This window comes from Cavia porcellus, unplaced genomic scaffold (genome assembly GCF_034190915.1).
Source record: "Cavia porcellus strain 051 isolate PalLab524CR breed Dunkin Hartley unplaced genomic scaffold, mCavPor4.1 scaffold_24, whole genome shotgun sequence".
Classification (NCBI taxonomy): domain Eukaryota; kingdom Metazoa; phylum Chordata; class Mammalia; order Rodentia; family Caviidae; genus Cavia; species Cavia porcellus.
Window position 1 is genome coordinate 31,222,963 of NW_026947507.1, and position 13,341 is coordinate 31,236,303.

The window sequence follows — 13,341 nt, forward strand, 5'->3', positions numbered from 1 at the left end:
TAGTGGGCTGTGTATCATTATCTTCAAAGTATTTATTTCATAGTGCAAGACAGACCAAAAAGGCTTTTATAATTGTCTTCATTAGCTTCCTCTGCTTTTTGAGATATCTGTCTTCCACTGTGTGCCTGCCTTAAAACCACATTAGGTAAACCCTGTCACACAGTGACTGTGGTGACTCACAGAGCTCAGAGCCTCTGCACCCAGACTGATCCTGAGCAGCTTCCCAGAGAGTTTTAATTAACACCACCAAGTCAGCTTGACTCCGTCCCCACAGCACTGCCCCCTCTTTACCCAGGCAAAGCCCCAAGTGCTACTGACCTGACTTCTACAGTGTCTCTTCCTGCTGTCCATCCCCGTGTCCTCACACCGGCTTTGGCGCACATTACCACTGACTCTATTGTAATATTCTCTTCTTTTTCTTTCTGATCTATCCAAGCTGACACTACCAGAATAATCTGGTTCACTGTCCCTTGTTTACTAAACTGAGACTGTATTCCCTTTTTCATGGGGCTGAAAACACTTAACATGAGTGTAGCCTCTTACATTTTTAAGTGTACAGCGTTGTATTTGTTGTTAGCTCTAGGCACAAATATTTTACATCAGACCTCTAAAATAGGATCATTTGGTGAAACTGAAAATTATACCCACTGAATAGCAATTTCCCACCTCTCCACCTCCCAGCTCTTGGCCACTGCCATTTCTGCTCTTTTTTGAGTGCTCCCCTATTTTATAAACTTCATGTAAACGCATTATGCAATATTCATCCTTCTGTGACTGGTTGCCTTCACTTAGCATAATTTCCTCAAAGTTCATCCTAAGGACACCCAATCCTGTTGAAAATGATGGAATTTCCTTCTTTTTAAAGCTAAATTATATTTAATTGCTTGTGTATTCCACATCTTTATTCATAAAGCCATTCAGGTTGTTTCTGCATATTGACTATTATGATGGTACAGCGAACATGAAATTTCAAATACCTATTTGAGATTCTGACTTCAATGCTTCCGGATAATTTTTCCGAAGTAGTATTGTGGATCCTATATTATCTATTTTCAGGATTTTTTTTAGGAACTTTGTCACTGTTTCTAGTAACAACTGCTCCACTTTGCATTCACTAAGGTGTAAAATGGTTCTCTCATTTGAGTTGTAAAATGTCCCTCAAAAGTCTCGTGCTCAGAAGTGGCACTTTTGTAAAGAAATCGGATCACAGGAGCACTCTACTTGTGGATTAATCCATTGGCAAGTTCGTGGCTGAATGCATGAGTAGGAGGTGGGGCTGGTTGGAAGTGGGTCCCCAGGAAGGCTTTACCAGGAAGGCTGTATTCTTATTGCTGGCTCCTTCTTTCTCTCTCTGTTTCCTGCCCACCATGAAGTGAGCAGGCCCTTTCACAATGCCATTTCTGACTTGGAACCAAATGACCTTGTATAGAACCTATAAAACTGTAAGCCAAAATAAATCTCTCCCTCTTTAGGTTGCAAGTGTCTGATTTCTTTTTTCTCAGTGACACAAAAGTGATGTATACTAATACATGCTCCAATTTCTCCACATCATCGTGCATACTCACATTTCTTTTTCATCATAGTCATTCAAATGGGTGTCAGGTAATACCAGTTTCCCTGATGACTAATGAGATTGAATTCCTTCTCACTTACCTGTTGACTATTTATATGTCTTCTTTGAGAAATGTCAATTTAATCCCATTTTTAAATGCAATCTTAATTTCTAACCCTTCTTTAGTATAACTCCTAAGTACTCCAAATCATCACAGTTACAGCTCATATCTGTGTACATGCATGTTTTGGTACTGAGTTAAAAAAAAATACATAGCCGTCTGAGATCTTATGTAATTTTTCAGGATTACATCCTATTACAATCTTATTCAAATTTATGTATTACCTTTGAATTGATCATATACTAACATCCAATTAGCTGATAAATCCTGCTTCTAAGTATTCACTGGATTTTCTATCCCTAGAATATCCTATCAATATCCATCTCAGTCTACCAAATTGTACCCAAGCTTCAATTCCAGTCCTATAAATCACCTTCCATTAGGCCTCAACCACTTTCCCCTCCCACCAAAGCAATCTTGCTCTCGCTTTTCTACTACACTTGGCATGGTACATGACCAGTTGTGCAGTTGCCCAATATATCAACTACCATAGTGTAAGCTGTCTAAAGGCCAAGACTAGGATTCATGATCTTCCTATTTATCACAACACCTTGTAAAGCCTGGCACATAGTCATCTGCAAGAAATTATCTGTTGAAATAATGGCCACATAAGTGAATGAATGAATAAATGAAAAAATAAGACCGAGCAGACTTCACTCAAAGTGGATCGAACTGCTTTAAAATGTCCATATTTTGCCAAGACACATACTTGTCTGTGTCAAAGAATCTATATGCAAAATTTTATTTCTAATAATAACGGATAACAAAGCCTTTTAGTTATCTGTAAGTAAAGTGCTTGCTTTGTCAGTTACCCAAAGCAACATAAGACTCTGGTGTAACCTCAGCCATATAGGATTAATAAATGGACCAAATTTAAAGGAAGTTGTAATTGGAGATGAGCTTGTAAGAATTTTGATGCTTAAAATAACAAAGAAGAAATCATCACAAAATCAATTTGAATTAAGAAATTCTATGACATGCTGAAAAGACTGAAAATCATAACTAGATTCTAGTAGCTTTGCTGTTATGTATGTACAAAAGCCTTATATGTAGATATACATATTTATTTGCTTGTATCTACAGAGGAAAGTCAGGTTAGCTTGCATTATCTTTCCTTTTTTTCTTATTTTTCACCTCAATGCATGCAAGTAATAAAAATTTTGCCTAACAACATTGAGAATACCCAGTTAGAAATATCTCCAGTATAATTTTTGCAGTCTCTCAAATATATATATATATATATATATATATATATATATTCAAAAAAGCCTTAAAGCTGATATAAACATTTATGATATATAAAAATGTAGAGAAAATCATGACATTAAGAGGTTCATTCAATATTAATTAACAATGTTCTCATCTATATTTCATCAAAACTATAAAGTAGGATCTAGAAAGGAAAGTGTCACCAGGAAAAGTATTTCCTTTGTCTAGTGGTAGATTGTGTTGTGGGAATACAATAGAGTACAGAAAAGCGATGCTTAACAGGAATGGTTCTCCTAAATGGCTCAACCTGGTTTTAAATTCTCAAAGATTTGGAGAGTTTCAGTTAATCCTAAAATTAACCCAGAAGATCCAGTCTAGTGTAGAAATCCAACATAGATTTCAAGGTACACTCAGGACAGGACTCTTCAGGGGCTGTACCTGCTAACATCAGAGTTTGGCACAGAATCTAATTATGCTACACCAAGCCATGGAGGCTTCCAAGAAAGTCATCAAAGAAGGTCGCTATGAAAATGAAATGGGCTAGACAAGAATCGAAGTGTAATGTCAGTAAGAATCCTCAAGGCCAATTAGACTCTAAACTCCTAGGATCAGTGATATCACACAATCTCCAGATGTGGTGAGGGACCCAAAAGGAGCAGAAACAATGGCATTCAGCACTCAGTGTCTATGAATTCAAGTGAAATTCGGACTCCTTTCCTTCCACTGTTGGCAAGTCAAGGGGATCACTGTTGCCATCATTGCTTCCCATCAGTGTGATACATGGTGGGAAGAAAATTCAGCTGATTAGCTGAGACTTTGGATTTGCTCCAGGACTGTTGGATTTTGAATTTGGATTAGCTCCAGGAATAGAGCCAGGATCCAGGAACATTACTATGTCATTGCCTTTGTCTCTGATCATTCCCTACAGCTCTGTGCAGATGGTTGAGGTTTTTTACCAAGTCAGTGATAACAAATTATGGCATGAAATCACCCAGGAAGTCAGGTTATGCAGCAGCTTTCCTGAGTTAAAAATATTCTTTTGAGAAAACAAAACACATTTTCAAATTCACTTAACTGTGAAAGATTGTCACTCATCTGTAGATTTTTTTAAACTGTAGGTTTGGCATGACCAAATTTATGATTACAAAATATTATGGTGATTTACAAAATATGTTTTTTCTTATGCCATAATTGTATTTTTAATGTGACTTTTCAAAAGATTTATAATCTCAGGCTTAATGATATTTTAGAATACTTACCTTTATATCTGTACAAAAATGTTAGAAACTTAGTTTTATAAGAATAGATTTTTTTGCCAGAAATATATTCTAGTTTTATGTCAGTAAGAGTTGGAAATGGCTGTAGGTAAGAATGACATTAAATAGTGCCCATTCTCTTTTCTGTTTATTAAACAAGAGTTACTTCTCTTTTTCACTCCAAATTGCTTTGCTTGACTTCATGTGCTGCTCTGATAGGGTTATAAAATTGACACACCTCAGCTTAGTTCCTTAAATGCAAATTGAAGAGTATGTGGGATTACACATTTCTCACTTTCACTATAGGTGAGTTTTCCCGAAAGATAAACACACTGGTAATGGGTAACCACTTGCGAGAACTACTAATCATCTTACTAAGCCACCTCTTTTGAACTGTGCTCTGGAAGTGTTTAAATACAACCTGAAAATATAACATTTCCAGTCCATTATGGTCTAGTGATCAGTCACCTTTACCCTAACTTTCAGGATTTTCATCATTTACATGAATCATAATATCGATATAATCACTTAAAAGCCTTTCACAATTAATAAACATGAATTACTTCAGCTCACAGCTTTAGAAACTGTACAGATAAGATGATTAATAAAAACCAAAGATTGGATCTACAGACCTTAAGGAAAAGGAGAACTCAAGACAGAAAATGAGCATCACAGGAGAGGAAAAAGTAGAGGCTGTTTCACTAAAAGTTCATCTTTAGATGAATCTTAGACTTAGGTGAGGCTTACATTTAGATGAGCTGTTATTAAGAAAGTGAAGGTGTCATGGGTGTGAGATCATATCTGAGGCCATTCTGGGAAGTAGACATTAATATAAGGAATGCAATAGACTGAGAAAATAACTGTCTGGCCAGCAACTGAAATTTAACATTTATTGGTCACTTAATTAATTGAATCCTTATTATTCACTGAGGAACTTGAAACACAGAGATGAAGTAAGCATACCTCTGAATCTAATGCTGATCGTGTTTTCAGCAATAACTCTAGCACTAACCACCATTTTTCACATCATCAGATCCAGAACATAAAATCTGTAATCAGTTAAGGTCAATGGCCAGTTCACCCAGGACTTCAAGACTCTGAGGCTGAGACAAGTTAAGATTTTGGCCCAGTGGTAGATTATTTGTGACAAAAATCTACAGCTTATTTTGTACCATGTTGCTGGTGTGAAGGTTAGGGATTAGTGAGACATATGCAGAGTACATAAAGTCTACCCAGATTGTAGACAGTCATGTGAAAACCAGATAAGATGGTTTGGATCTTATTTGATGGGTAATAGTTCTCTTGAAGAGAGGCAGTGTTTCATGAGGCTCTGAGTAACTATATGTGTCAAGAATAACTTCTTAATGGAGGCTGCAAAATCTTAAAAGCAATTTGTATGTCTGTTGACAATTCAAAACTACTAGAGCAATGGAAGCAAGGATAAAAAGGAAAAGATATTAAAACACGGAGAGAGAGAAATACTGGCATATTGATGACAATTTTAATATGGGGTCTAAAATGCATGGAAGATTCAAAGATAAAGGCAAGCTTTACTCTGAGACAGTGAGACACTTCCAGAAACTTTAAGAAGGAAAGCTATCTGGGAAGTGACGAAATATAAGAAATAAAAACTGTTCTACTGGGGAGACCCTATTTTCATAGGGCTGGCTGAAGCTCTCTGTTGCTAGAAAGGTAGACATTTCAAACACAGATGTTTTAGACCCATAATTCTAAATCACTATTTGAAGCTGGGAGCCTAGACTGGTTCACTGAGGTGGTATAGAAAGAAAGGAAAATTCAAAGGGTTGAGTACAAAATTCCAAGCATAAGCAGTGATGAAATACTGACAAAGAATTTAAAAGGTCAGAAGAGTGAGAATTAGGGTATGGGAAAGAGAAAGTAATGGAATGAAATCACTGGAAAAGAGATTGGAAGTCAGGGTGATCTTCTACTGTATGCTAAAAACTCACCTTACCTGTGCTTCTGTATGTCCAGAGAGGGTCAGTTCACACTTTGCTGCTGCAACTGTTCCATCTCTGGAAATTTCTATTTCTTTAACTTTTTATGCTTCATCAAAATTTGTTTACTTTGTCTCCACTCCTTGGGTCTAGTTGTAGGACTTGTAGGACAGCTGCTCCATCATACAATCGGCTGCTACATATTCAAAGATGTTATTATATAATTTCCTCTTACCTTCATTTTTCTCCTCTGAGATAGAAACTTAGGAATTAACATTTATGTTTATCCCAAATTTACTATATCATACCCACTTTGGCCTAGAACTTTAAAACACAAGAGAAGAGTTGTAGTCATAAATTTAGATAATGTTAAGCTCTATGATTTTGCTCTACCATCTCTCAGTCTCTTGAACTCCAGAATCATTACAGTTTTGGTCTGTATAATGCAAGTACACTGTTTCTATTGCTATCATCCTGTTATATGTCCTCCAATTCCAATTTTCTCAATGTTATCTGTTGTAATGCAAAAGCGGTGTCAATAAGCCAAAAAGGATGTTTCAAGAAAGGAGTTGGTCAATCATGCAAAGATACTAGAACTAGAAAAGGGTGTGATGAAGGGTGTGAATGCTACCTGCCTTGACTATAAGGTAAGTGAAGGCATCTTAGTAAAAAACTAATCTCAGTAGTAAAGTAGAAGGAGACAGTATCTCCTTTGCCTATACCACAGTCTTTTGAGATAAAACAAAAATGAACTGAAATTCCGACATGAAACAAATAAGTGGCTTGTATTAAAAATAAGTAATGCCTTGAACCTTTAGTACTTAGCAACATTCTCTATTGAATTTATTATTTATATATCATATTGGTGGTAACGCTCTTCTTTTGTGATAGCTTTTATACCTTGCAGTCTTTTCCCAGATATCTTGTTTAAGCCTTATAATAGCCACGAAAGATTTTACAGATGAGGGGAAAAAAACTTTCTGTATTTTCCTGAGTGCATCTACCATGAAGAAGAATGAAATTGAATTCATTCTCAGAATTACCCTACATAGACCCAGATGTGTTCTTTGGTCTAGTCTAGAGATGTGTCTTTGGCATGACTGACTCTGAAACTGAGATATGTCAGTGGCTAACACACCTGTATGGAGTAAAGACCTTGGTCTTCGGACCTAATGAATAAACTCGCAGCATAAACTATGCAGTCCCAGCTCTGAACCCCATGATTCCATGACTGATCATAATACAATTAATCATTCAAAGTCAGACTTCTGTGTGTTTCAAATAAATAAGCAAAATGATCAAAGTTGTGATTCTCTATCATGGGCCAGGTACTGTACTGTTCCATCCCATTTAATCTTTTTTTTTTTTGTCTTTTTCGGTACCAGGGATCGAACTCACGACTGCCTGCTTACAAGGCAGGCGCTTATGCCGCTGAGCTAAATCCCCAGCCCCAATCCCATTTAATCTTCATGACTCCCTAGGATGCATTTTTTACCTTATTTTACATGTGCTTAAGCTGAGAATTATGGATATATTTTTTAAACATCTAGAGCAATGAGCAAGAGGGCAACTCGGGATTTGATTTATTTTTGAATCTCAAGCACCAACCAACTATTCAAAAAGGACAACAAGTAGGGGTTTACACTGGAGATCATACAGCTTTGCTTACTTCCACCTCCAACATCAGTTCTTTACAAGCATTGTGACTTTCAGTACTCTAAATAGTCTTTGCTCATAATACCTAAGCCACAAGGCAGTTTCTCTTGTGTCTCTGCTCAGAAGCTAGAGCCGTGACCAGTATGTTCATATTGTGTCCTCCAAGGTGTCGCCATGTCTCTCTGTGCCCTTCCTATCTCTCTCCTAGGAATCTCAGGACCCTACTAGTTGCATTGCTAAGGTACAACACAGCCTTAATAGAATTTACTACAAATTTGTGCTGTCTAATCTCACCAGAGACCCTAAGGCTGTTCCACAATTCTTCCATTCATGCCTGATTAACCTTCCATCACATTCTCCAAGAAGCTTCCACTATTTAGTTATGACCTTTATGAGACCTTAACCCTGTTCCTTCCTGCCTCCTGTTCACATACAAGTTGCCTCCTCTATCATAGAAGATAGACCATTTGCACCCAGCTACTGCAGTTTCCCGTTTCCCCATCATTTTTACCCTATGCTTTGTTCCAGGAAAAGGTGTCTGTGTCCCTTTTCTAGTTGTCCAAAGATACTCCTCTAGCATACTTACTTTTCTTATACTTACTTGACTTCTCAATGACCTTCATTTAACAACTGGTTATTCTCTTATGTGGATATGTTTTTTAAACATCAAGTCTCTGTGGCCTTTACTTCTGTTGATAAATTCATATATTCTCTGACACTGCACATTAAAGGGGATGCTTACAGTTTATAGAGGTTTCAGTCCATAATCGGCTGTCTCCAAGTCAGCATGTTTGGCAGAGAGGCATCACAGAGGAAAATAGTTTATGATGCCACAAGGCAGCAAAAGCAACTAGGGACCTTACAGTGCCTTTCTTCTCCTTTTATCTAATTCAGACTACTCAGGGCAGGTAGCATTCACACCCTTAATCCTAGTTCTCTTGAGCCTAGCATTGTACCATGAGTCAATTCTAGCATGACATACTATAGATTGAGTCATCTCTGCAAAAGCCCCCTCTGTGACCACATGAGTGCTACTTGTGACACATCTAAACACAAGCCAAAACAGTCTGCTATCCTTCGGGTATAATGCTATACTGAGAGAGACACAGAGGGAGATTGTATCTCTTTACGCATTTCTTTGAGCACTAACTTCTGACTTTGCTTAATACTTTTCAATACAGGTTCTGCCAAAAATATCCATAATAACTTTCTGGCTTAGTAAAGAGAATTTCAAGACTGACTTCCAAATTCTGAACCATAATGATTAATTTTGAGTGATTAGCATCCAAATTAAACCAGTACAAGCACAGTAGTATCCATATTACTGTGCTTAAAAAGACTATTTAGTTAGAGAAAGGTAGTTAGGGAAGGGAGGGAATAACCTCAGGGCACTATGCCAAAGAGCAGGGGTAAAACTGGCACGAAAAATAGGCAGAGAAAGTTGGGATGCCTGTGCTTGTGATGCTCCTGGAAGATTACAAGGACAGTGGTCATTAGAAATCAGATCATCTTGTGAAAGTGCTTTGCCCTCGCAGCTAATGAGTGCCCACATGTCTCTGCAGACTCAACAGATAAAAGTCACCTGTCTCCTCCTCAGTGGTACCACACTGGTCCAGATTTTTATTATCCAGTTGATTGCACAGGTCTCCCAGCAAGGTCCCTGCCTCTGTATTCTTTCCTCGCCTTCTCAATTTGCCCTTCGCACTGAGTCTATTGTCTAATTCTGTTTGAATGTAGTGAGAACTAAGAAAACAATATTTGAACTACATAAATGAATTTTAAAATTTCCAAAGATTTCTGACCACTGTTACCTTCAAAAACTCTATTATTTATTTATTTTGACACTGGGTTTCGCTATGTAGTCCAGGCTGGTCTTAAACTCTCAGCAATCATCATGCCTCAGCCTCCCGAATGCTGGGATTACAGGCATGTGTCACCATGCCTGCCTGCAAAATTTATTTTTAAAGAGATGAATTATTTTTTAAATCAAACCAAAAAAAAATTGTTCTAGGGGGTCCAAGAATCCCTTTTTTAGGGATGAGAATGGGGAGCTAATAAAGACAATTTTAAGATACATAACACTGAAACAAAAGAGGCTGCTTTTCCTTAAACTCAAATATTAAGGCAGAAATCTTTAATCATACACACTTACCACAAAAAGGCTAAAAGTTAATTTGCTACACAGCACTTATAATCTTCTATTTGCAGAAAGGTGGAAAATTATGTTGAGGTACAAAATTCAAGTTCTAAATATGAAAATTTCAACAAATTGCTGATTAGATCATTACTAGACTGTGAAGATATTAAAAAGCCAATAAAAGCTGTGAGTTCAGCTGGCTTCTATCCCTGGCTGTCAGGGACCAATGTGGATCACTATTAATAAACAGGAATCAGTGAATTCCCAAGCCTCAATTTCCTATCAGATAAAAATGCATCAAAATTATGAACATTTCACAATATAATTTTATGATAGCATTAACATCATTTTCCACACAATTATTCTGTTGGGAAAAGCATGCTTATGTTTTCATTACTGTGTTTTCATTTATAATTCAGCAATCATGATTTGTGTAAAACAGCAATTTAGGAATTGTTTAATTTTCTTTATGGCACTATCACATTATTTTTTATTTTTGGTAGATTTTTGAAGTTGATATCTAGCTCTTAATTCATTTAGAACAACCTATGATTTTTAAAAAAGACTCTTGGGGTCCAACTTGAACTGGATAATTTAGAAAAAGTTCAAAATGCTAAGACTTTCAAGAATAAATCAAGTGCAAATGAAGATGAACCAAGCTTTTGATTTTCTCTATGGGAAATAACCTTAATCTTATGAGAAATAATATTGCTACTGATGATTCACATAAGCGTTTTACCAAAAAGCTTTAATAAGATATTTTAAGACACAGGAAGTTGGACTCTAATCTGTGAGCTGGTCAGGCCAGTTTGAACTCACTAATCAGGTAGGTCTTTATTTAAAGCTGCTTGTGAATAAATTACTTTTTTCATGTCAGTAAAAAGAGACTCAAAATCTTTTTGGCAGCTGTAAGCATTTGACAGTTTTGTTTAGTGATAAATTATCATATGACATTAACTGCAAATTTTTCTTTTTCAAATGAGAAATTTTATCTGCAGAAGTGAGCTTCAATACTAGGCCAAGAAGGTCTTTCATGTATATTGTGAATATTCTGTTGCTTTCCCTATGTAATATTTATTTTATTTTGTTACTTGTTGGGGTGCCTTATTTTATAAAATTTGTTTTCATAATTCAGTAATAGTCACACACTATACTGAACTGAGAATTACTCCGTATGCTTTAAGACAGGAATCTGCAAGCATATATCTGAAATGATCAGATAGCAAATATTTCAGCCTTTGCAATTGGTCTTGCAGAAACTACTGGACTACAATGTCACACTGCAAACATAGCTCTAAATTTTTACAAACCAAAAGGTGAGGAGGCCTTGCTCCAATGAAACCATATGTAAACACGTTCAGCGGACAGAAACGGGGTGTGGTTTGCTCACCCTACTTGGAAAAAGACCTTTGTGTAGACAGCGAGAAAAGGGTTCAAGGACTCAGGAAATACTACTTCTTCTCTACAACTGACTGAATTTAGCTGCTCCAAAAATAAATATCATAGTCAAATTAAGTGCTCTAGAGGCTCTAGAGTTTTACTGCATTGGCTTCTCTTGTAATAAATCATACTCTGTTGACTGAATTTAATTCGAGCCAACTAACATCTACTGAGCAGCAATATTGTGACATCATCATGGTACATAGTATAACTGGCAGTGTTTCTGGTGACTGGGTTTGGAGAAAGGAGGTATCTCAGTTTTGTTACTAATGAATAAACACTCCGATATGCTTCTAATTTCCTTCTGCCACTTTGGCCTCAAATATGTGGTGCTGCATGTATGAAAGACCTCCACTCAGGAGGGGGAGGGAGATATTGACTTTGAACTTCCACCTCAGGACTGTCGTGATCACTGGTTTCTTTCTGATTACCTTTTACTTAAGAAACTTATACACAATGCTAGGGTACACTGTCATACTTCTTTATTTTGAGGGTGAAGGAGCACTGGGTTTCAATTCCTGTATGTTACTGTACCAACAGGCTGAACTACTGTTAAGAGTAAAATACACTCTCTAAAACTCATGCTCCTGGAGAAGAGAGTGCATGAACCTCTAAGGAAAGAACGGCAGCAGCAATTTATTATTCTTCCAGCTGCTCCTGTGACTCAGTTCAAAATGAAGTAATTATGTAGATTTTAAAAATTTTTAAACATTACATTCAGCATTCACATTTCTAACAGGTATAAAGCAGTATCTCTAATTAAATTCATTAGAAGTTTTGAACAGCTGTTTAAATCATTAAGATTTCTGAAGGGCTACTTTTTTAGTTCACTAACTGGAGTTATGAAAGCCTTATCTCATCCAAGGAGGAAAATAAATTATTCCTAAAACTCTTCATATGAAAATAATGAAGATTTCATAGGCTTTAAATATATGAGAATAGAATTCGTAATAATTCAGAAACTAATTGAACTCTCAATTCATTGGTAGAAATAGTAATTTTAGCATTTTCAAACAATAAAGTTTACTAAATTTAAATTTTATGTGACATTTTTTGTGATTTTTACATAATAATGACTATCGATAGTTTGGAAATTCATTGTGACTTAATAGATACACATTTCCCTAGAAAAACCTTAAATCTTTGTAAGACTTTTAAGCTAAAACTTTTAGCACTGACTTTATTTAATGACTACATGGTGTTAATTTTTTTTAGAATTCTTCTGCCCTGGTAAGGTACCATTTTTACTAAATAATATACCATAGCCCTATAAAGCTATCATCAAAATAACACAATGAAGTTACTGACTACAACATTCTTTAGAGTACTTACATGTTGTAACTTTTATATTTAAAAACCCATGGAGAGTGACTCATTCAATAGGTTAAACTGGGACATAGCTCAATAGCTATGAGGTTGAAACTGACTGCAGTTAAAAGCAACAGCATACAGTATTGTGTGTGTGTGTGTGTGTGTGTGTGTGTGTGTGTGTGTGTGTGTGCTGGTGTCTAATGTCTTGTAACATGACTTCAGTCTAGCAATGACCAAACAAGTGAAAATAACTAACACTGATTCCAAGTCCAGTTCTAGCATCCAAGCTGGAGTGAAGGTCTTTGTATTCTAATTCTTAGGTTGCGGTTTCTAATACAGACTGGAACAGCCAGGATTTGAACTCTAGCGGTGAATAATGTTCCTGAGAGAACTCACAGGGGCTGTTTTGTCCTTCCCCAGGATTTGTCATTGCGAAGGGGATGAAGAGAGCCCCCTCATCACACCCTGCCGCTGCACGGGGACCCTGCGCTTTGTCCACCAGTCCTGTCTCCATCAGTGGATCAAGAGTTCAGACACGCGTTGCTGTGAGCTCTGCAAGTATGACTTCATAATGGAGACCAAGCTCAAGCCCCTTCGGAAGGTATAGTATCGGCAAAGATTGGTTTGAGAGAGAACTTGTAAAGTAGGCTAGGCTTAAAAATCCACTTTCTTCCCCAGTGAGACTCTTAGAGCTCACTAAT

At 36.7% G+C, this 13,341-nt stretch overlaps 1 protein-coding gene across 14 annotated transcripts in view; it reads left to right on the top strand.

Annotated features, from left to right (window-relative positions):
• Positions 1-13,341, top strand: part of Marchf1 (membrane associated ring-CH-type finger 1) — a 687,536-nt gene that overhangs the window by 624,729 nt on the left and 49,466 nt on the right. For all 14 annotated transcript variants that reach the window (XM_063234805.1, XM_063234809.1, XM_063234812.1 and 11 more), the window contains one exon: positions 13,061-13,241. In XM_063234805.1, coding sequence (XP_063090875.1) covers positions 13,061-13,241 — 181 coding nt within the window. The remainder of the gene's footprint in view (positions 1-13,060; positions 13,242-13,341) is intronic.